The following is a 25,078-nucleotide window of genomic DNA, read 5'->3' as shown; positions in this document are numbered from 1 at the left end:
CGCTCCACTCTTTCGACCTGGCCAGAAAGTGTGGCTGAGTGCTCGACACATTCGACTGAGACTTCCCTCTCACCGTCTGTCTCCGAAATACATCGGACCATTTCCTGTGATCCAAAGAGTGGGAGCTGTTTCATATCAACTCCAGCTACCTCGTTCATTGGGTATCCACAACACGTTTCACGTGTCCTTGTTGAAGCTGTTGGTCCTGTCCTGGCCCTCATGCAAAGACCCTCCTGTTCCGTGTGTCTCTGCAGAACCTGACACTTCTCTCCAGGAAAGAGAGGTCCTCAACGTCCAGCAACACCGAGGCAAGTGGGAATACCTCTTAGCCTGGGAGGGCCATGGGGCCAAGGAGAATTCGTGGGAACCCTCCCAAAACATCCTTGATAAGGATCTCCTGAGGACCTTCCATAGATTGTACCCTGAGGAACCACAGCCTCGTAGGGGGAGGCCTAGAAGGGGGGATACTGTTACGTGCCCTGCCCGCGGCGTCCCGCAAGTGGGCCTGCTCACCTTCATGGTTCCACAGCGGGCCCCAGGATGACCTCCCTCGCAGTAGTAGCCAGTTCTGCCAGGCCCCGTCCTGTGGCAGCGGACACAGGCCCTTCCACTGCGCGCCAGACCTCACGCCGAGGCTCGGCATCCTCAGCCATGTTAGCCATGCCCATATGCACACGCGCGCGCAGACTGCCTGGACTCATGTAGGGCCAAGGGTGGGTCCTAGCTCTGTGACGCGCCCTGATTGATCCCTGGATATAAGGAAGTTCCTGCCTCTACTTCCTTGCCTTGGCAATCGGGTCGGTTTGTTCTAAGATTGCCTCTGCGCTTGTACCTGTTCCTGCTTGTTCCTAGTCTCTTTCCAGGATCCTTCTGTTCCAGTTCTGTTCCTGACTTGTTCCTGCATCCTAGTTCTGTGTCCTGCTTGTTCCTGTGTTCATCTGTCTGTCTACCCAGGTATTAAACTCGGACTGTCTTACTGGTACTGACCTCAGCTTGCTCTTGACCTGCCTGCCTGCTTGCCGCCTGCCTCAAGACCTCAGCTTGTTCCTGACCTGCCTGCCTGCTTCCTGCCTCAAGACCTCAGCCTGCCATTGACCTCCTTTGACCTCCAGTACCTGACCCCTGCTTTGCTGACCATTCCTCGGACTGACCTCTGGATCTTGACCTTTGCCTGCCTGACCTCGCCTTCAGATACTGGCTCTGTTCCTCGCCTTGTCAGCACCAACACTGTTCTGGTTCTCCTTGCTCCAACCAGCAGCCATCTTTGAACCCGATCGCAGCCCCCCTGTCTCCGAGGGCACGCCAGATTTTCATTCTCTCAGGAGACCCTGCGAGGCCCATCTAAGTCCAAGCGGCCCGGGTCCCTATGGGCTCCTACCAGGGGGACCTCGGGCTTCCAGTGGTGAAGCTCTTCCCAGCCTCTGTCTCCTCCAGTGCTCCGCCCCCTGGGGGCAGTTACCTCCTGTTCCCTTTCAGGAGGCGTTCCATCTCTGCCCCAGGATAAGGGTACACCCCCTGAGCACAACAGTATCATTTTAGGATTTTCATATTCTAGTTCAGTCATTTGTCCTTAGTAATTTGGATTATTACAATTAACTGTATCTGGGTTTACCCAAATATCTTATCCATGTTCCTGATTTAGTTCAAAATGCAGCTGTTAGAGCAATTTATGGATTGCCATCAGGTACTAGTATTACCCCTTTAAAAAAGGAATTGTATTGGCTTTAAATGGCTGAAAGGTTTAAATTTAAAGTCTTATCTTAGATTCACAAAGCTCTTTTTCAAAGCAGATTTTTGTTTAAAGCCGAGTCTTTTTAATTATACTTTGTTATGCTTTTTGAGGTCTCAGAACCAAAATTTGTTAGAGGTTCCCACAATTTCTCAATTTAAGTTCCAGGAAACGAGGAATAAGGCATTTTCAATATCTGAACCTAATCTATGGAATCCCTTACCATATGAAATACGTTGTGAGCAGGATTATTTGAAATTTTGAAAGAAGTTAAAAATGTTACGCATCCTGGCTGCGTTGGTGCCGCAACTGGGCCTGCTCACTTCGCGCTCCCTTCCACCAGCTCTGGCTCCTCGTCTCTGGCAGCTGCGGCCAGCTCCCACCATCCACGGCGCTCCCAGGTGTCCCCAGGCCCGTCGGAGCCTTCCGACTCTCAGCGCTCCTCACGCCGGGGTTCGGCGTCCTCCACAGCGTTGGCTCCGCCCCTAGACATGCGTGTATGTTTGTTGTAATCTGTTTTGAACATTTTGGAATTAACGTAACGAAAATTGGTAAATAAATTAATTAATTCATAAAAATTAAGCAATAAAATAACAACACAGAGTACAAGTTAAAACAATAAAAACCCATAGACAAAACACAACAACACTGTTGGACAGTGAGATAAATCAAGTGAATTGCCCTAAGGTCACACACAGAGAGAGGCAGTCTGCAGAGTTGAGGATGAGAGCTGTTTGGGTGTAACACTCCGACTCTTTTCTCTCCATCTTAGTCTCTTTCTTTATCTCTTTTGCACTAGGAGGATGAAAGCCATCTCTGCCTCATGGCTTCCGCTCACATTGCTGCTGGGAACAGTTATTTCACAGAACACTGAGGAACCTGACAGCTACACGGTAAAGAGCTACCTGGCTCGCAACAAAGGGCGATGAGTCTCGCCAGTACTTGAATGGTCCCAGAAGTGCTGCATGTCTTCCCTATGAATTCATTAGAAAAACTCTTTATTATTGTAAACAAAACATTCTATCAATTAACTTCAAAAATACATTTGTTTTCTATTCAATGTTGGATACAAAGAGTGAATAAATATTCACCATAAAAACACATTCATACACACAATCATATTGTTAAAAAAATTTTCTTTTTTTCTTTTGGAAATCAATATAACAATACAATTAATCCACTTTGGTGGTGAGTTCCTTCGAGTGATATCTTTTCCTTCGAGTGATATCTTTTCTTCTTAAGAGAAGTTTTGTAGTTATGTGTTGAGATATGAAGATTGCTTTTATTGCGGCTATTTCTTTGTGCTTTTTTTAGTAAGGAAGTCAATGGTAAACATTTTGAAGACGTGGTCTCTCTGAAAAATGGGAGCGTTGGGGTGAGTGTTTTGATGGTGAGTTTTTGTACAAGGACATCTTTAAAGAGTTTTTGTGGAAATTGATGTCATTCAGATTTGAAAAGCTATGGGTATTTTTAAGGGTTTTTTTTTAGACTTAGCTAGTTTTTTTTCTGTGCTTTTTCTGTGTTTTTTCAGATTACAAAAGAGATAAAGGAGAAACTGTGGAGACAATACGTTTGGTTTGTCTGTATGCGGTAAGAGTAAGGTACTGAGGAAATTGAGGCTAGTAGGTTGGTGCTGACTGAACATTGAATGCACCTTTGTGATTAAAAGTAATTTTGTTTTTTTGAGAATTTGGTTAAATAATTTATTGGAATTTTTTTGTAGTGTGGATACAATTGGGTGATCTTGTGAAGGAAACTTTTGAAGATCTGGGTATTATGCTCCCCTGAAGAAGCCGATTGTACGGTGAAACATGTTGGGAGTATGAACTTGTGAAACAGAACTACGGAGGAAATACAATGTTGTAAAGGGAGTGGAATAATTGTATTGTTATATTGATTTCCAAAAGAAAAAAATGTTTAACAGTATGATTGTGTGTATGAATGTGTTTTTATGGTGAATATTTATTCACTCTTTGTATCCAACATTGACTAGAAAACAAATGTATTTTTGAAGTTATTTGATAGAATGGTTTGTATACAATAATAAAGAGTTTTTCTAATGAATTCATATGTCACTATATATGTTGTGTTATTTATTTATTTAATTTAAATTCTTTTAATATACTGATGCTCAAGACGAAGTCTTATCATACCGGTTTACAGCATAACCGGGGGAACCATTTAACTAGAAAAAGAAAGTTACAATAAACAAGGTGTACAATTCAGGGCCATTAAGAGAGAAAGAATTAGTTTAACTTAACGCTACTAAAGGAGTAGTGCCAAAAAAGCAGAAAACAATTGACTAGCTTGGTGTGCTGATTTAGCAGCTAATTTAAATAAACAGTTCAAGCATAACAGTTCCTTTGGATAAGGGGCGAGGGAGGGCAGGGGCAGGGGAAGTGGGTAAAGGGTCCAGGTGAGGAGGAAGGTAATAAGGAAGAGGTGAGAGAGTCAATACTAGTTGGGGAGTGAATCTTCAGGGGAAGGCTTGAGAGAACAGCCAGGTTTTCAGTTTCTTTCTAAAGGAGAGATGGCATTGTTCCTGGCATAGATCCGGGGGTAGTGAGTTACAATGATATGCTCCAGCGATGGACAGTGCTCATTTTTGAATGGAGTTGTGTATGGAGGATTTGTTAGGGGGAGCCTGGAGAGATCCTTTCTATGCGGATCTGATCGGTCTTGTGGAAGAGTGGAGTTCGAGTGGGATAATGAGTCGGAGTGAGGATTGATGATAGATGGTTTTGTGAATGATGGTCAATGTCTTGAACAGTATTCTATAGTGGATGGGTAGCCAGTGTAAGTTTTTTAGTATCGGTGTGATGTGGTCCATACATCGAGAGTTTGTAAGGATCCTGGCTGCGGCGTTTTGCAGCATCTGTAATGGTTTTGTTGTGGAGGCGGGGAGGCCGAGTAGTAGCGAGTTGCAGTAGTCAATCTTTGAAAACAGTATGGCTTGAAGGACTGAACGGTAATCATGAAAGTGTAGGAGAGGTCTCAGCTGTTTAAGAACATGTAGCTTATAGAAGCATTCCTTTGTGGTGGTGTTAATGAACTTTTTGAAGTTCATTCTGGTGTCCAGAGTGGCCCCAAGCTCTCTCACATGGCTTACTAATGGTATGATTGGGTTGCTGACGAGGGGGTTATTATCATTGGGATAGATGACGAGGAGTTCTGTTTTGGACATATTAAGAACCAGATTTAGACTAGAGAGTAAGAGGTTGATGGAGTGAAGGCAGCTGTTCCAGAAGTTTAGGGTGCTGGTGATGGGATCCGTGATGGGGATTAGGATCTGCACGTCATCAACGTATATAAAGTGGGTAAGGTTGAGGCTTTCAAGTAACTGGCAAAGGGGTAGCAGATAGATATTAAACAGGATAGGGGATAGTGATGAACCCTGGGGTACTCCTTGATTGGAAGGGACAGGGAGGGATTCTTTATCGTTAATTCTAACTTTGTAGTGTCTATTGTTGAGGAAGGATTTGAACCAGTTGAGTGCTGAACCTGTGATGCCAATTTCCGCCAGATGGTTGATGAGGATTGAATGGTTTACTGTGTCGAACGCTGCTGAAATGTCGAGAAGAGCCAGTAGGTAGGATTGGCCTTTGTCAAGACCCATCGGGATGTTGTCTGTTAATGAGAGTAAGAGAGATTCCGTGTTTAAGCGTTTCCGGAAATCGAATTGAGAGGGGTAGAGAATATTATGGGAGTCAAGGTAATCTGTGAGGCGGTTGTTGACCAGTTTTTCCATTAGTTTGGCTATAAATGGTAAGTAGGCAATGGGGCGGAAGTTTACGGGGTTGGCTGGATCCAGGTTGGGTTTTTTTTAGTAAGGAAGCAGTTTTTAATGAGTCTGGGACAAATCCTTGAGTGAGGGAGCAATTTATGATGTCGGCCAGTGGTTTGGCTATGGTGCTAGGGATGGTAAGTAGGAGTTTGGTAGGTATTTGGTCTGTTGGATGTGACGAAGGTTTCATTTTCTTGATTATAGATTCGATTTCCAGGGAAATCGAATCTATAATCTTTGTGAGTTCAAATGATTCTAGTGTCGGTTTATGAATAGCTGGGGAAGGGTTTTGGCCGGGTGGGGGCTGGGTGTTTGAAGTAGTCAGAGGTACGAGTAAATTTTTTAATTTGTTGTCGAAGAATAAGGCCAGTTCTGTAGATTTGTTTTGGGCTTCTTCTTCTGGGATGATAGGAGGAACAGGAGTGGTAAGGGCTGCAACATATGAAAATAATGTTTTTGGGTCATATATAAAGCTATGTATTTTTTTGGCGTAGAAATCTCTCTTAGTACGTAGAATGGTAAGAACATAAGAACATAAGAAAATGCCATACTGGGTCAGACCAAGGGTCCATCAAGCCCAGCATCCTGTTTCCAACAGTGGCCAATCCAGGCCATAAGAACCTGGCAAGTACCCAAGAACCTGGCAAGTACTGTAATGGTTCATAGCGGTTTTATAAGAAGCCTGGGAGGTAGGGGAGGGGTCCTTACGCCAGCGTTGTTCTTTATGTTGAAGGTCTTGTTTGAGCTTTTTTAATTAGAATGTGTGATATATTTTTTGTATAATTGCCTTTTTTTGTATCTATATGTCTTCCCTAGGCACACACAGCAAGTGGAAATACCTACTTGCAATGGTAAAACTGTATCCCTGGGAGCAGCCATGCCCAGGACTGAGCCACCAATGATGAGGGAATGGGCTTGTGTATCTGTGTAATGTTATTCTTAATCTCCCAGCCAGGATGGCTCACTGTGAGCTACTGAACCTGAGATCATTTGTTTATACTCCCAATTCCATTGAAACTCCAGGAGGGAGGAAGGGAGAAACTGAGATAGTTCTCCAAACAATGGCATTAACTGGAACAGTCTAATCCAGGCACCCGCTATGTTGCACTCTGCCACACAGAGAGCAACATGGGAGGTTTTTATTCTGAGCAGGAGAAGAATGATGGGAGCTTGGCAGCAGACAAAAGCAGTGTGTTGCTTTTTGTTCTGAGGTTCTCTGGTAATCCTTCTTGACACACTTCAGTGACAAACTAAATAGTAACAAATCACCAGGACTGAATGGTATTTTCCACAGAATTCCAAAAGAATTAAAATATGAAATTGCATATCGGCTGTATAGCAGGAGGATGGGGGAAGTGCCTCCAGGAAACCTGACGGACAGCTATCCAGTGTGACAGTTGATTGCAGATATTTTGTTGTTCCCATGAGAAGTGGTTCCAGAGGTACTGTCCCTTGATGGGCCAGCATAGTAATTGGTGGTCCGGCGTGGGTTGGATGGGGTTCAGAGACAGTCATTGGTGGTCCGATTTGGCAGTTGACTGCAGGATATTCATTGGTGGTCTGGAATAGGCCTAAAAACAAAAGTGGTTCATACCAAAGGGTTCAGTTCCAACACCGGGATCAGCTATACATTGTGGTGGGGGGGAGGGAAGGTTCACCCAGGAATCCTAACAGACAACTATGTGTCTGCAACTGGTCACAGAAGAGAACCAAGAGAACGGCTTCCTTGGTCTAATCTGGACAGGTCCAGATTAAGTCATTGGTGGTCCAGCGATAGGGTTGAGCCAAGATAAAGTCAGGAACAGGAGATTCATTCATGATTAAGCATAGTGGGAATTTTCCTCGTGGGTATGGCCTTCATCCATAGCTCCCATCTCTGGCTTTGTGGCAGAAGGGGAGACTGCTGTGTTCCATGGTTTCAGAATTAGAGGAGGAGCTCGCTTCCTGGGGGAATATGAGCTCAATTGCATGGTTAAGTGTCCTGTTCACATCCAGCATAGTAGAGTCTTGGCCTCATAGGACACCAACAAGGTCATCGGATGAAGCTCCATCCAGATCTGACAATACATTCACCGCAGTGGTACACTCCTTGGCAGATTGTCACGGTGCATTTCTTTCCTCATGCCGTCCATCCCATCACATTGTCACACTGATCTTGACAAGCTCCTGCCTTGTAATCAGTTCTGCAGCAAAGCGGTCTGCCGTTGCATTGATGGTGGAGAGTGGTGTTTCTGTTGCTGTGATCTTGAGCACTACCGCTGCCCACAGTGGCGCCCAGAGAACTGCCACCTGTGCTGAAGCCAGGCATTGGTGGTGCATCCTGGATGTCTGTCACGAATGTGTCTGGCCAAGTGAAGAGAACTTGAACTGTCTGACTGTCTTCTTATGTATCGGGTGCCAGTGCCTTGCTTCACAGTTGCAGACCATCAGTGAATTGTTCTGCTGTTCCCATGGGAGGTTGATCCTGAGCTGTATCCCCTGAGATGCTGCTTGGTTCTTGTGGCAATGTGAGCAGTCTCGGGGTAGCCAGAGAACAGACACAGGCTGGACTTTGGCAAATCTTTCATAAACTTCTTTATTAATGACAGGAAAGAAAACAAAAAGCAGCTCTGCTATCCTTCACAGTTCACAAAAACCAAGGCAGTGATACAACTTACAGTTCAGCAGTATTTTCTTTCTCTAGGCTTCTTTCTCTTCCCTGGGATCCCTGTTCCCGTCTGAACTTGGCTAGTTATACTCCTTTCCTAGGAACCTCCACCCAGGACCAAGTTTCCTGCCGCTTTGGGTTTAAGGTGGACCAGACCAGATCTCTGGAACCGGTCTTTTAAAGTGTTCTGGGTTTTCTCCTGTATACTCCTTCACATTCTCTTCTGCCGCACTCTCTATGACAGGCTCCTCTTTCTCTACTGGCTGATAATCACCTGGGGAAAAAAAAAATTAGTGCTAAGTATTGAGAAACTATCACATCCTTCTCACCCCTTCAACCAGCCCTCTTCCCACCGGAGATACATTCCCTGCTGTACTACTTGTCCCCTTCCTCAGCATCCATATCAGTGCTGCCAGTATGGACACCAGCAAAAATCCCCCAGACCTGATCCTCCACCAGCGTCAGCTGTATATCTCACTGTGGGCCTCCTCCTGTCTGCTTGGCCTTGACAGCTGCCCTGGTGTCCCGCCAGCGATGCTTCAGCTGATATGTTGTGCTGGTCGCCAATGACAGGCAGCTGACATCCTTGGCGATGCCCGCTGAGGTCTTCCTCTGGTTCTTGGAGAATGGCTTCTGACTGAAGAGTACACTGTGCTTCTTGCAGACTCCCTGCACCAGAAGGGTCCTTCATTTCTTCCATGAAGCGCACATTGTGTGTTGATGCCGCTCTCCTACAGCTGTTGGCTGCTGGTTCCTGCTTGCTCATCGCTCCCAGATGATAATTGGTGTGGGTCCTACCTCCCTGAGCACTGCTCTTACTACCTGCTCCCCTCATCCCCTCCTCCTGCTGTAACCCCTTCATCTGCCTTCTTTTCTTCCCTCTTCTAACTGCACTCTCTACCTCACACATGTCACTCACCTCCTGCCTCATATCCCCTCCCTGGCTACACTCCACTAACTCATACAACATACTCTTCCTATCCTCTCCGTCACCACTCACCCACCTGTCATACTCCCCACTTGCACCCCCTCTCTCTGTCAAGCTTGATTCCCTCCACAGCCATGAACACCTGCTCTGCTCTTTCAAGGACCTAAGCACAAAAGTAGACAAAAAGATCTCACAGCAGCCTGTGACACTGTAGATCATACCTTAATATGCCATCAGCTAAGAAAAATTAGAATAGACGGAAATATTCTCTAATGGTTCTCTTCCTTCCTATCAAATAGGACATTCCAGGTCAAACTGGGCAACCACATATCTGATACCTTCCCTGTTGATACAGGTGTTCCCCAGGGTTCAGCACTCTCGGCAACACTATTCAACATTTATATGCTTCCTCTGTGCAAATTACTGGCAGAGCAGAACTAGGAATCACCTTCTTATACGTTGATGAAATTCAGTTCTACATTCCACTTGCCAAATCATTTGAAAGTACAACATTGACACTCTCAACAAACATGAAGATACTACATCAAGAACTATCCCAACTCAATCTAACACTAAACACAAAAAAAACCCTGAAATCATTTGGTTAAGGAGAAACTCCTCTATAGTTAAACAATCTCCCCTAGACCTGGGTCATTTTCAAATCAAACCCTTTGATCAAATATGGGACTTAGGAATCCAGTTAGATGAAAACCTCACATTGAAAAAACACATAAATAAATTAATTAATACAGGCTACACAAAACTGCACATACTACATAGACTGAAATCTTTACTAACTTTTGAAGACTTCCATACGGTTCTACAAGCACTCATCTTCTCAAACATTGACTACTACTCCTTATTACTGGGACTTCCTAATTGTCTAATAAAAAAACTATAGTTACTACAAAATGCCACAGCAAGAGTATTAATAGGAACAAGGAAATTTGATCACATCACATCCTCGCTGATAACACTACATTGGCTACCAGTACAATCATGAATATATTATAAAGTGTTAACATTAATATTTAAAATCATCCACTCCAAAAACCCTGGGCTGATAGGTGTGACACTACAACCATACACGCCACAGAGAACTCTAAGATTGCAAAATAAAGGACTGTTGACTGTGCCTACAATATGGAAAACTCATCTAACACAAATAAGACATCGTGTGTTTTCCATAGTGGGCCCAAAACTCTGGAATTCTCTACTTGAGACAATATGACTGATATCAGAAGGAAAGAGATTCAAACATGAGCTAAAAACATGGTTATTAAAAAACGCATATAACCTAACTTAAATTATTTATTTATTTGGAATGTTTTTTATATACCGAGGTTTAGCAGTTAGCCTTCACCCCGATTTACAGTAGAACAGAACTTGTTACAAAGAACAATTAGCAGAATGCAGAGCCTGCAATAGTAATCACAAAGACATTAATTAGTAACGAGAGGATAAAAGTTATCTAATGACAACTCAATTTCACTATGTAAATTACTGAAACAGATTTTAATGTCCAGCCTAATGACCCAGATGTTTAGCGAAAATGTACTAGAACTACTCCGTAGACCTTTTATTTAAATTACTTGAATTAAATTACTACCAATTGTGTTGAGCTATTGTTTGTGTTGATATATAGTATGAATGTTACTTTTGTAACCGTTGTGATCTTCAACTGGAAGGATGATATATAAAATGTCTAAATAAATAAGTAAATAAATTCCTAACCCTTTCCTATGTGTTCGTTCTAGACCGATCAGAAAACCATGCAATGGGAATTTGAATTTCTACCATTAAGAGTCACTTGCTCATTCTTCTCAAGACAGACCCTACCCAGTAATTCTCATTTTCTACCCACTGTAGGAATGCACAGATGGCTACCAGTGGGACCATGAGACACAGCACTGTAAAGGTATGGGATGTTTTATTTATGCCTATTTAGATAAACAAATAGATACCATATTTGCAGTTTCACAGTATATGCCATAAACAAACAGCAGCTCATGGTTTGGCTTAGATCAAAGTATGAATGAACAGGCATGAGGAACACTGATAGAGCTGTGCATGTATAGGGAAGAGTGTCAGTACTGAAAAAGCAAGGGGGTGCTTAGGGCAGGGGTGAGGTGTATTGGCAGAGCTGTGTGTGTATATATGTGGGCATGTGTGTGTGTGTATATGTGTAGATGAGAGCTCAGTACTGGAATAGCAACAGGTGTGTTGATAGAGCTATGAGGGAGGCAGGTTTTCACTATTGGTTTGGCAGGGTAATTCTATTTTATATATAAACAAAATAGTTAGGTATATACAGTATTTACAACATTTTGACTATACAAACTGAAACTATTGCATCACATAAGTAATCATTTTAACATCTCAATTTTACCGGCAGAGATGTTGCCCAGAATACGTCCCATACGTGTGGGGCATAATGTACCGTTTTAGTATCCTTGGTTTCCCAAAATGCACTGGTTATTGCGGATACCACTTCATCGATTGGGTGTGGATTTTCCTCATTACTAGGTACATATCAGCAGCCATATTTTATGATTTATGATGGCAGTAATCAGCCATCATTAGCCCATCAAGATTGACTGGGCCACAGCCCCATACCAGACACTCTGTTCACAGAACTGGTGCATAAGGGCATAGCTAACTGGCTTATGGCCTGTACCTTCATTTCATTACAGATTGCATTTCACTGTAATGAGAGGAAATCTAGACAGGATGGAACGAGCATTCAATAAACCACAATTTAAGGAAGTCAAGACCATATTGCATGAGGAGAAATGAGTAAAAGGAACAGAAGAAAGATGCCAACAAATTCTAGAGCTTGTAAATGGATCTGATGAATGAGTGAAGGATAGATAGGATCTTATCTGCCCTTCCCAGTTACAACAATAATAGGTAAAGAATTCATAATTAAGGGCAGCCACTTTTCATAGCGGTTCGAAAAGGCGATTCCCAGCTCCAAATACAACATCATACTGAGAGCTTCCTGAGCTCTGAGTTAAAGTGTTCACGTGCTGGGGGGGAAACATTAAGCTTTCCTTTAATAATACTTCCCCAACATATTCTCTGCCAGGAGGCTCCCATATAATGGAATCTCACAACATGTCTTGCTCTATGTTGCGGTTCTCTAGGATGATTCTGTTGCTTAAAAGGTTCATAAAATAAAGGTTTGCTTCCAATTTGGTGCCCTGAGTTTTCTCCTTCCAATTCCTTCTGGATATTTGTTCTGGCTACCAGCACAGTTTCTTCTCTTTGACTTGCTGTTTTTGTCTCTTTCAAGGTGTTTTCTCCAGATCCAATCACAATTTCTTGTCTTTGGCTTTCTCCTTTCATGTTTTCTCCAGTTCCAGGCACAACACCTTGTTTTTGGCTTGCTTCTTTCATTTCTGTGAAGGTACTTTCACCATTTTCCAACAAATTTTCTTCCAGCTCCATGCACTCAACAGCAGCCATACCCATAGCCTCAGTGCACTGAGCTTCCATTCACAGCTTCCTTATTCCACTAGAACAGCAGGGGATGCTGCAGGGCAGAAGTGTGTCATGTGGTATGCTTGTAGAGCTGTGAGTGGGTTTCAGAGTGAGGTGCTGCAGGGCAGGAATGAGATGAGCTGGCAAAGGTTGTCTCTCTGTGTTTGTCTGCAGTTCTTATCTGGCTGGCTCCTTCCTAGATGTGAACGAATGTGCGACGATTCCGGAAGCCTGCAAGGGGGAAATGAAATGCATCAACCACTACGGGGGCTACCTCTGCCTGCCCCGATCTGCATCTGTTATTAACGACATCCATGCCGAGGGACAGGCCCCCAATGCACCACGTCCACCTCCTGACGTCCAACATAATCCTTGTCCTCAGGGCTATGAGCCAGACAGACAGGGGCATAATTCATGTGTGGGTGAGTAAGCAGCTGAAAGGTTTGTATATATGCTAATTACTATTCATTCTGTCCTTCCAGTATTGTACCAAGTCCTGGAAATTGCTTGGCATTGAAAAGTGCTGCTTCTTATATATTATCACTTATCAATTTCAGGTATTCTGGTACTGCCATCATTTATGTATTTATTGTGCATTTAGCTCTTGCCTTTTCATTGGTAGCTCAAGGTGAGTTACATTCAGATTTATTTATTTATTTATTTACTTACTTATTTGTTTTTATATACCGACATTCAACGTATGTTATCACATCGGTTTACATTGAACAAGTTAAAAAAGGTTACAATGTAACAGGGTGTAGTAAGTTGGAGAGCAAAACGAGGAGAGAGATTTAGTAGATAAGGCAAATAAAGATAAGTTTAAGAAGCAAATAAATCAGGTCAAGAAAAACTTGAGGGGGGTTTCTTTTATGTTCATTTAGGTATGCAGAGGTTAGGCATTCTGTGTTATTTTAGTCATATAGGATTGATGTAGGAGTGCGTTGGATGGATAGAGGGAATTGGAGACTGGGTATTTCATGGAGGAGATGGGTTGGTGTGTGTAGTGGGGGTTAGTGGGTGAGTGAAAGGGAGGGAGGCTAGGATAGGGGGTAGAGGAGGAGTGAGTGTGAGTGAGTTGAGTGGTGATCGTTCTCCTGATGTTGTGAATGCCTTTTGGAAGAGCCATGTTTTTAGTTTCTTTTTGAAAGTTTGTGATGTTGGCTCAAATCTTAGGTCAGTGGGGAGGGTGTTCCAAAGGGGGGGGGGGTCCTGCTATGGGGAAAGCACATTCTCTGGTTGAGTTGTGGTGGGTTAGTTTTGGGGAGGGAGTTGAGAGAAGACTGCTGTTTGTGGAGTGTGGATTCCTTTGTGGATTTTGGAAGTGAAATACGACATTTATCCATTCCGTTTTGTTATTGTATAATGCTTTGTGGATGAGGGATAAGGTTTTATATTGTATTCTGTAGGGGACTGGTAACCAATGAAGCTCTTTGAGAATTGGGGTGATGTGGTCAGACTTCTTGCTGCTGGTGAGTGATCTTGCTGCTGCATTTTGTAGGAGTTGAAGTGGTTTAAGGATGGAAGCTGGTAGACCTAGGAGTATTGCATTGCAATAGTCTAGTTTGGAGAACAGGAGGGCTTGCAATGCTATTCTGTAGTCCTGAGGGTGTAGGAGAGGCTTGATCTTCTTTAGGACTTGGAGCTTGTAGAATCCTTCTTTTATAGTATTATTAATGTGCTTCTTGAGGTTTAGTTCAGTGTCTAATGTGATTCCTAGATGTTTTGCAGCGAGAATAATTTCTTTGTTATGCAGTTATTGAGTTGGGGGTCAGGTATGAGTGAGATTTTGTTGCATATGTAGAGTATCTCAGTTTTGTTGTGGTTGAGGGTCATTTGTGTTAGTAGTTATTGGATTGCTTTGAGGTGGATGCTCCAGAGTTTTAATGTACTAGTCATGTTGTCATTTATTGGGAGAATTTGGACATCATCGGCATATATGTAGTATGATAGTCTGAGTTCTGAAAGTAGTTTTCATAGAGGTAGGAAGTAGATATTGAAGAGGGTGGATGATAATGAGGATCCTTGCGGGACACCATTTGGAAGGGGTATTTGTCTGGATTCTGTGTTAGCTCTAACTATGTATGATCTGTTAGATAGGTATGATGTGAACCAGCTGATGGTGGTGTCACATAGTCCAATTTCTCTTAATCTGTTCAGGAGGATGTTATGGTTGATGGTATCAAAGGCTGCAGATATATCAAGGAGTATGAGGCTAAATCTTTGGCCGTTGTCTAGGCCTTTGAGGATTGTGTCTGAGAGAGATAGTAGAAGAGTTTCTGTGCTGAGGGTGCTCCTAAATCCATATTGTGCTGGTAAAAGTAATTGGTGGTTTTCTAGATGTTCTGAGAGTTGTTGATTGACGATTTTTTTCTCGTGTTTTGGCTATGAAGGGGAGGTTGGAAATGGGTCTGAAGTTGGCGATACGGATTGATCAAAATGGGGTTTTTTTGAGTGTTGGTTTAATAACAGCGCATTTAAATTTTGTCTGGGAAGATGCCCTCATTTAGAGAGAGATTTATTATGTCAACGATTGTTCTGGCGATGATGTTGGAAACTAGTTTTAGTGTTTCTATTGGGAGGGCGTCAATTGGGTGTGACGCAGGGTTCATTTTTTGGATGATGTTTTGAACTTCAGTGGAGGCTGTGTTCTCAAAAATGTGACCATCTGGTAGAAGGTTTGTTTGGAGGGGCTGCAGTCTCTTCATTTGTGGTTGGGATTTTTGAGGTAAGGTTGAGGATTTTGTCTTGGAAGAAGTTGGCGAAATTGTCGCATGTTATCATTTGATTGCCTGTAGGTGGGGGGTGGGGGTGGGGGTTTCGGGCTGAGTAAAGTCTTTGATATATGTGAAAAGTTCTCTGGGGTTAAATTGGTAGTTGTGTATCTTTTTAGTGTAGAAATCTTTTTTGGCTTTGTCGATGTCCGTTTTGTATATGTAGAGAATAGTTTTGTATTTATCTTTTAATTGGTCTTTCGGGTTCTTTCTCCATTTTTTCTCTGTTGCTCTTAGTAAATTTTTGATGTTCTGGAGTCCTTGGGTGTACCATGGGGCTTTGTATTTGGAGGCTGGTTTAATTATTTTCTGGATGATTGGGCATTTACTTTCTGAGGTGATGGTGAGTCAGGAGTTCAGCAGAGTTGGTGTCAGACTTGTTTAAGGATTTTAAATTGTTAGGTAGGACTTTGATTAATTCATCACTGGAGCAGGGTTTGTTGAATTCAATGCATTTGATTTGATTGTGTCGTTCATGATGGATAGGGTTTAGATGAAGTTTAGTTTCTATGAGTTTGTGGTCTGATCATGGGAGATCTGTGGCTGTGGGAGGTTCTTTGAGCTCAACTTTGTCATTTATGAATATGAGATCTAGGGTGTGGCCTGATCTTTGGGTTGGGGATTTTACTATTTGTTTGAGGCAGATGGCTGTCAAGGTGTCTAGTAGGAGTTAGCATGTGGTGGAAGGGGGGGGGGGTTGTCAACGTGTAAGTTGAAGTCTTCTAGAATTATAGCTGGGGTGTTCATATTGATGTTGTTTGTTATGGCTTCAATAAGTGGTGACGGGTTGTGTTCTAGGAGACCAGGTGGGGCATATAATAGTATAATTTGTAGGTGCTTTGATCAGATCAGTATTTTCTCTATTTGTAGAGTGCTTCAATCTAAGGACTTCATTTACTGAGGTTTTTCTCCCATTCTGTGTCTATGGCAAAATTGCTTAGTAAACGAGGCCCTTAGTTTGTATCTGAGGTAATGGAGAAAGAAGTGATTTGCCCAAGGTCAAAAAGAATGGCAGTGGAATTTGATCTTTTGCTTCCTGGGTACTTGGCCTGCTGTTCTAACCACTAACCTACTCCTCACTCTTTTTCTTATGGATATAGGGAAAAATTTGATGCATTTTAAAGACAGCCAGTTGTAAGTTGCTAAGTTCATGGATTGTTCTTGATTTTCTATCTGTGGGTCCTGTTTTGACACTGGGTGAACAGATTTGCACTTTTGCATATGTACATGCTTTGTATTTAAATCTGTAAAAACATATGTACATTGCTATTGTATTGTGATGTAGATGTAGTGTATTTGGATTTTCAGAAGGCGTTTGACAAAGTTCCTCATGAGAGGCTTCTAGGAAAAGTAAAAAGTCATGGGATAGGTGGCGATGTCCTTTCGTGGATTGCAAACTGGCTAAAAGACAGGAAACAGAGAATAGGATGAAATGGATAATTTTCTCAGTGGAAGGGAGTGGGCAGTGGAGTGCCTCAGGGATCTGTATTGGGACCCTTACTTTTCAATATATTTATAAATGATCTGGAAAAAAATACGACAAGTGAGGTAATCAAATTTGCAGATGATACAAAATTGTTCAGAGTAGTTAAATCACAAGCAGATTTTGATAAATTGCGGGAAGACCTTCTGAGACTGGAAAATTGGGCATTCAAATGGCAGATGAAATTTAATGTGGATAAGTGCAAGGAGATGCATATAGGGAAAAATAACCCAAGCTATAGTTACACAATGTTAGGGTCCATATTAGGAGCTACCACCCAAGAAAGAGATCTAGGCGTCTTAGTGGATAACACATTGAAATCATCAGTTCAGTGTGCTGCAGCAGTCAAAAAAGCAAACAGAATGTTGGGACTTATTAGAAAGGGAATGGTGAATAAAACGGAAAATATCATAATGCCTCTGTATCGCTCCATGGTGAGACCGCAACTTGAATACTGTGTACAATTCTGGTCACCGCATCTCAAAAAAGATATAATTGCGATGGAGAAGGTACAGAGAAGGGCTACCAAAATGATAAAGGGGATGGAACAGCTCCCCTATGAGGAAAAACTAAAGAAGTTAGGACTTTTCAGCTTGGAGAAGAGCGGCTGAGGGGAGATATGATAGAGGTGTTTAAAATCATGAGAGGTCTAGAACGGGTAAATGTGAATCGGTTATTTACTCTTTCGGATAATAGAAAGACTAGGGAGCACTCCATGAAGTTAGCATGTGGCTCATTTAAAACTAATCGGAGAAAGTTCTTTTTCACTCAACGCACAATTAAACTCTGGAATTTGTTGCCAGGGGATGTGGTTAGTGCAGTTAGTGTAGCTGTGTTTAAAAAAGGATTGGATAAGTTCTTGGAGGAGAAATCCATTACCTGCTATTAATTAAGTTGATTTAGAAAATAGCCACTGCTATTACTAGCAGCAGAAACATGGAATAGACTTAGGGCCGGATTTTCAAAAGGTTATGCGCGCCGGGCCTAACTTACAAAGGCCTGGCGATGCGCGTAAAGCCCCGGGACACGTATAAGTCCCAGGGCTTTACAAAAGGGGCGGTCCGGTGGCGTGGCCAGAGGCCTCCGCACGGCAGCTGGGCTGGGGATCGCGTGCCAGCAGTTGGCCGGTGCACGCAACTTACTTCAGCCCCAGGGCTGAAGTAAGTTTTAAAACAAAAAAAAGAAGTCATCAAAGGTAAGGGGGAAAGGGCGGGGGAGGTAGCGGAAGGGAAAGTGGGGTGGGGGGGGGGTAGGAAAGTTCCCTCTGAGGCTGCTCCAATTTTGGAGCAGCCTGGGAGGGAACGGGGGAAGGCAGCGCGGCTCGGAGCTGGCTCGGCACATGCAAGGTGCAAAATTGTGCACCTCCTTGCGCGCGCCGACCCCGGATTTTATAACATGCACACGCCTAGATAGTATCAGAAACAAAGGATTCATCTTCAAGAATAAACAATTCACCTTTCATTAAGGCAGAGTTAAAAATGTATGTATTTTCTCATAGCCACGTGGCTGCTTCTGACGCCAACACTCTGACCCTTCCCTTTCTTGAATCCAATAATGAATTTACTTTTGGTTTATTTTTTGTTAGACATCGATGAGTGTGAGTATGCCATTCATGACTGCCAGCCCAGCCAGCAGTGTGTGAATACCGCTGGAGCGTTTCACTGCACATGTCCAGATGGATACCGCAAAACTGGAGTAGAGTGCATTGGTAAGACTCACCATTAGGTAACCACAGCTTGGGGCACATAAAACTAAAAGAGGTCTGATGCTGGGTTTTTGGGGTCCTGGCATCAGCTCTGTGGGTTAATCAAACAATGGTTTTTGATGCTGAAAAACCTTTCATAGGGTGGCTTGGGATTACCTAATTCCTGCAATGGGAGAGTTTGGATTTAAAGGCTTAATTATGGCAGCAATTCAAATTCTTTACAGTGATCCTAGGGTTTTCATGTGTATAAATGGATCAATGTCCAGTGTATTTAGTTTGGGCATGGGCACCAGGCAAGGCTGCCCTTTATCACCACTCTTATTTATTCTCTCTCTGGAACCTTTAGATTGCAAAATTAAAGATGATAAGAGCATCTCAGGAATCCCAGTAGATGAGCAAGAATTGAAAATGATGTTATTTGCAGATGACATGTTGATGGTACTGGCTAATGCTCCCATAACCTTCCATTGGTTTTGGGCTGTATTCTTATGTTTGGCAGTTTTTCAGGCTTAAAATTAAATTGGGGCGTGGCGATGACGTCGACCTGAGAGCCCGCTCTGAGCTCTCGCTCTCTAGGGGGCCTGAGGGGTTTCATTAAATCTGCAAGGCTATAACCGGCATAATCATTTCAAAAGTGGTGGAATCGCAAGCGAAACTACTGGGGAGCTAAGCAGCATGAGCGGCGGTCCAATGGTGGGTCACCCGAAAAGGGTCACTAGTTCATTGTCTTTGGGATTGTGTGTTAATACAACAGTTCTGGCAACACTTGCAAGTGTATTTTGTCTCTTTAAGTGTTTCAGCAGCCTTTTGCTTGTTAGGTCATGTAAATCCGTCTTCCAATCTCAATTGGGCACATAAACTTGTTGATCAAAGGATGCCTCGTTGCACTTCGCCTCATATTATTCAGCTGGTTGGAGGATGGACTTGTTTTTGTTAGAAAAGAGAACTGCAAAAGGAGGATCCAAAAAGTTACAAGTTTTGACACAACTGATTTGGAGTCTCCTTTCTGAGTTCGTTACCCCCAGAGCTGAGAAGCAAGGCTAACAGTGCTCCAAGGCAAATTCCATAGACGATTTATATCAGTGGTCCCCAAACCTGTCCTGGAGGGCCACCAGCCAGTCGGGTTTTTGGGATATCCACAATGAATATGCATGAGAGAAAATTTGTATGTTATGGAGGCAGTGCATGCAAATTTTCTCTCATGCATATTCATTGAGGATATCCCAAAAACCCGACTGGCAGGTGGCCCTCCAGGACAGGTTTGGGGACCACTGATTTATATGATTCATTGGTGGTTCTGAATTCTCAGGCCATTGGCATCATTTTGTTTTCTACTCCATTTTCTTCTTTAATGATTCATATTTTGTATATTTGTATTACTTGTTTTGGCATTTGTAGTACTTGCTCTGGTATTTGTTTCACCCATTGTGGTTTTATTATTATTTTTATTATTATTGTTATTACCATCATAATTATTATTATTATTACTTTGTTTTAACTTGGGAAAGAGCTGAGTAAGGATGGAGGCAAGGGCTGGGAGGGGAGGGTGGGGGCTGACCTGGGAGGTTGGAGTGGGTTATGGTAACGCATCTTAGTTTTTAAATTTTTGACACTTGTATATGCTACTACTCTGTTTCTTTCATGACAATGTTAAGTTATTTGGGTTTGATGAATTAATGAAACTAATAAAAACATTATTGACAAAAAACCCACAGTGGTTGGGTAGGTATTTTCTCCTGCTGGAGAGGGAATTTACCAAAATCAACCTTTTCCCCTCTGTGAGTGGATTGGCCTATTGAGGCTTCAGGCATGCTTTGGTGGGGGCAATCATGTTATTGCTGTTGGTTGCAGCAGCCCCATACTGGTGGAGTCGCTGCAACCAACACCAGGCCCTGCAGCAGCCTTTTTTTGTGCAGCAGGAGTCTCCCCCTTCTTGCCACTTCATTTTCCTGCACAGCAAAGGCAGCAGTAGCAATGCTCCTCTCCCTTCCCATCACAGCAGAAGCAAAAAAGTACTCTCGCCGCCTCCCCTCATGCCTGCTCTGCCTCTGTTTAGGCCAGTGGGAGGTAGTGCGCAGACCTCCCACCATTGCCTCACTGCTGCTCCCAGCTGCCAGATCCCCTCATGCTAGGGCCATGGCAAAATATAATAATAAAACCCCCCAGCATCAGGGCCTTCCAGACCCTCCTCCCTTCCCACACCAAGGGACACCACCTTCTGATTGGGAGCAGCAGTAGATAGTCCATCCAGATACTATTTTTGGGGGGGCCATGCCTGAATTCCCCGACCACTAATGTAAGTAAAAACATTTTTGTTTTCCTTATTCAGAGGCAGAAGGGGAGAAGAGTGAGACAGAGCATGTGTGAGAGTCAGGGAACATGTGTATGACCATATGAGAGTGCATGTTTGTGAAAAAGCATATGTGTGTGTGTGTGTGTGTGTGTGTGTGTGTGTATTTGTGAGAGAGAGAGAGACAGAGCATGTATGCATATTAGCATGTGAGTCATGGAGCATGTGTGTGACTGTGTGAGAGAGCATATCTGTGAGTGAGTGAGAAAGTGTGTGGGTCAGGGAGCGTATCTGTGAGCATCAGCATGTGTGTCAGGGAGAGTGTGTGTGAGCAAGCATGAGTTTGTGTATGTGTGTGTCAATCAGCATGAGTGTGAGGGAGCGTATGAATCAGGAAGCATATGTGTGAGTATGTGTATGTGTGTGCATGTGTGAGGGCACATGAGTTTGTGTGTGAGTGCTTGTGAGTCGTTAAATTCATATGATGGAACATGTCACTGAGGTGTAAGTCGGAGCATGTCTGCATGTGAGAATGTGAGTCAGGGAGTATGTCTGAGAATCTGAGAGAGTGTGTGTATGTGTGTGAGCGTGTGTGTGAGCGCATGTGGGTCGGTGAGCATGTGTGTGAGGGAGCGTATGAGAGTGTGTGTATCAGAATGAACATGAATTAGAGAGTGTGTATATAAAAGAGAAGTGAAAGTTTGTTCACCCCCCCCCCCCCACCAACTAATCCACAACAATCTTAGGGTGATTGGAATCAAAAGTTCCTAGTTATGGAGGGTAGGGATATTTTTTTTCCTTACTAGTTTTAATTATTAGGATTTATTTGATATGCCTGTTATTTTTAAATTTTATTGGAGTTTGAGAAATTTTACAGTTTTTTAAATATTTATTCAATAGCTGTTTTGAAATTATTTTTATTAGTAGTTTTACTATTATGATTGACGTTTTATATTTCTTGATTCTATTTTTTTATGTTTTATGAGGAATGGTGGTGATTCTGTTTTTCCATTGTTTCATTATATAAAGTTTAACTTGTTGTGGTTTCCAGTTCAGCTTTTGTCTCCATGTTTCTATTTATATTTTATGGTCTCTTCTGTATTTGGTGAGGGTCTGTCTGTGTTTTCCATGTATCAGCAAGGTGAGGTATTCTGCTAGCTTATAATTTTTGTGTAGGGATCTATAGCAGCCTGACTGTTCTATTTTACTAATAGGAGGTGTATTAATATTTTAGGGCCTGGTGTAATATTTGCAGTGTTGCTTTTTCATAGGTAGAGTTGTTATTGTTTGAGTGTTGGCAGTTAGTGCTGTTTTGGTGGATTTGGGAGGTTTATTACATTATAATTGAATTTACCCAAGGCTTCCTGAGGGCCAAGCCAACACGCAGCATATGTTATAATAAGCCTAATGTCATATGGGATCCAAGTGACTTTTTTTGCAGGGTTTTCTGATTGTCACCACAGCATGTTTTAAGTAATATTTTTATCATAGCAGACTGTACTTTGTCTTTTTCCATGTAAAATGTATTATTATTAATGCACAGTTGTTAATTCTGTGTGAGGTGGGCAGGGATGGGGAAGTGCAAGGCTGTAAGGTTCGCCTGGGGCACCTGATACTCGTGCACCAGCACTAACTGCACTGGCTCCATGTGAGAAAGCTGGATTACATCTGGAGCTGTGCTGCTTTGGGTCAGAGGCTCTTCCCACTCACACACGTGGCTTTTGTCAGAGCATGTGTGGGTGTCTCCCTCTCTGACACACAAACACTCTCACCACCAACACAAGGAGAGCGAGAAAGTATCTATGCTTGTGTCTGAGAGTCTGTATGCCAAACACCTGGCTGGCAGTGGATGTGCCCTTACTTGGCAATTGGTTCAAGAGCTGATTGGTTGGCAAGAGACCAGGCACCCAGAATATGTCTATGAGAGGTGTAGCCACACTTGTGGGAAGCCTAACTGCTTGCAAGGATGGATGGGAGACTGCAATTCAGTTTTACCCTTGGTCTAGAGCAGCCTTTCTCAACCTTTTCACAGTGGTGGAACCCTTAAAATAATTTTCAGCTCTCAGGGAACCCCTGCATAAAAATTATTATATTTACAGCACATGGTGTATTAGTGTAATCAGTAAGTTTTAGAAATAATATTCCAATAATACTTGTCAATGCTCTTTGGAGTAGAGAATGACATTTTTCTGTGGATCTGTGTATTTTGGCCACTTATCAGCCTACTCTTTTTGTTTACTCCCCTTCCATAAATTTTAAAAACTCTTGATCTCTTTTATGGGCCTATATATGCATGAAAAGTATTATTTTTTAAAACTAAAAATAAATAATAACATGTGTTTCTTTAATGTGAAACCTGTGCTTGTTTGTTGCTGCAAAATTAATTCATTGTCAAAGGCCGATGATATGTCTAATAATCTTAGCCAGATAAGTCGGACTTATCCAACTTAGTGGTGCCGCTGAATATCCAGCTATGGTCATCAGGCGGTGCCACTTAGCTGGATAAGTGACTTATCCAGCTAATTCTGATCAGGCCACAAGGCTGTCCTAAAGTTAGTTGGATAAACATATATGGCTAACTTTAATTTAGCCAAGTATATTCAGTGGTGTCGCCACGCCGCTGAATATCTCAACTAAGTTAGCTGGATACATTTATTTGGCTAACTTGCTGAGCCACGCAGTGGCTGAATGGGGACCCAGTTGATGTTTTTATGAAGGTCCTGCCTAGAACTTAGAGATTCGTGAAGGGATTCTCCTGATCACCAAGGGAGGCGGACCAAGATTTTTTTTTTTAGCAGATCTTTGTCTGTGGCTCTGGCTCTTGGCTTCTGCCCCCACCAGCCCCTCTGACTTTCTGTCTTGTATTTCCTCCGACAGACATTGATGAGTGTCGATACCGATACTGCCAACACCGCTGTGTGAACTCCCCTGGCTCCTTCAATTGTCAGTGTGAGCCTGGCTTCCAACTGGCTGGCAACAATCGTTCCTGCATTGGTAATAAGCCGCCACCTAAAGCAAAGTAGCTGTGCAAGATGACATTTGAGCCATAATGCAGAGATAGCCTTTCCAAAGTGGTTGGCAGAGGCCACTAATGGTTGGACAAGTCGTTGAACTCTCCCTGTGCCCCCCATCTCTCGCTGTTTATGTATTCTTTGTGCTTCCTCAATAGCAGCCCTGGGCTTTAGCAGACCCAAGCAACAAGAGATGGAGTCTGGAACCGGCCTGGAACTGTCTTACTGTAGGATTTCTAGATTGCTTCAAACTGGCTGAGACCATCTGAAGTTAAACTTCCCAGAGAAAAGCAGGATTGTATATCCCATGCATGTCACTCTACCAAATCCAGTACTAGACAAAACTGTCCTAGTTGGCTTGGGTGCTGTTTGGTTATTCAGCTTTCCTGGCAACACATTACTGAATCATTGGACCAGGCCCACAGTGCCTAATAAATGGATTGCCAATAGGCAGAAGGTCATATTGGGGGTTGCATAGGTCAAATAGGGGCCTAATGGTAGTGGAGGAGTAGCCTAGTTGTTTAGAGCAAGCTGTGAACCAGGGAAGCCAGGATTCAATTCCCACTGCCACTCTTTGTTACCTTGGGCAAGTCACTTCACCCTCCATTGTCTCAGGTACAAACTTAGGCCTAGATTTACTATCAGGCCGATACAGTACAGTGCGTCCGGTTTCCGAACCCGTGGCTGTCAGCGGGTTTGAGAACCGATGCCGGCAAAATTGAGCGTCGGCTGTCAAACTCGCTGACAGCCGCCACTCCTGTCCAAAAAGAGGCGCTAGGGACGTGCTAGTGTCCCTAGCGCCTCTTTTTACCGCGGGCCCTAATTTAAATAAAGTTACTGAATCGCACGCACAGGAGAGTGGCCTGTGCGCATGCCGGGAGAGCGGGAGCTTGCCCGCTCTCCCGCGATTTTTACTGTATCAGCCCATATGTAAGTAGCAATAATACACATTACACAGCATGTAATGTGCATTAAACACTGTTTATTGCACCCTATTGCATGTTTTTAAACAAAAACCTATTCCCTATAGAAATTAGCTGCTTTGTATGCATTTGCATGCACAAAATTGCCTAATGCATGCAAAACAGTTAATGTATAGACAATTCAATGCAAATAAAACAACACAGCTGACAGAAACAATTCAGTCAAATTTTTTTATCTCATTTCAGGGAGGTGTAGTTATTTTTTCCCAGGGACATTAAAATGCTAACACGCATCCTGATATCCCCAGGAGTCCGTTAAAGATG

At 43.1% G+C, this 25,078-nt stretch overlaps 1 protein-coding gene across 2 annotated transcripts in view; it reads left to right on the top strand.

The window, feature by feature from the left end:
• Positions 1–25,078, top strand: part of EFEMP2 (EGF containing fibulin extracellular matrix protein 2) — a 91,526-nt gene that overhangs the window by 26,060 nt on the left and 40,388 nt on the right. The window contains exons 2-6 of one of the 2 annotated variants that reach the window (XM_029612253.1): positions 2,529–2,622; positions 10,958–11,006; positions 12,772–12,993; positions 18,411–18,533; positions 23,698–23,814. In XM_029612253.1, the coding sequence (XP_029468113.1) occupies positions 2,533–2,622; positions 10,958–11,006; positions 12,772–12,993; positions 18,411–18,533; positions 23,698–23,814 (601 nt within the window). In that variant the 5' untranslated portion in view covers positions 2,529–2,532. Of the gene's footprint in view, positions 1–2,528; positions 2,623–10,957; positions 11,007–12,745; positions 12,994–18,410; positions 18,534–23,697; positions 23,815–25,078 lie in introns of those variants that run through there. The other variant, XM_029612254.1, reaches the window with a different exon arrangement.

Source organism: Rhinatrema bivittatum, chromosome 8 (assembly GCF_901001135.1).
Source record: "Rhinatrema bivittatum chromosome 8, aRhiBiv1.1, whole genome shotgun sequence".
In the NCBI taxonomy this organism is placed as follows: Eukaryota; Metazoa; Chordata; class Amphibia; order Gymnophiona; family Rhinatrematidae; genus Rhinatrema; species Rhinatrema bivittatum.
Note: the sequence above shows the minus strand (reverse complement) of the source record. Positions and strands in the feature narration are given on the sequence as shown.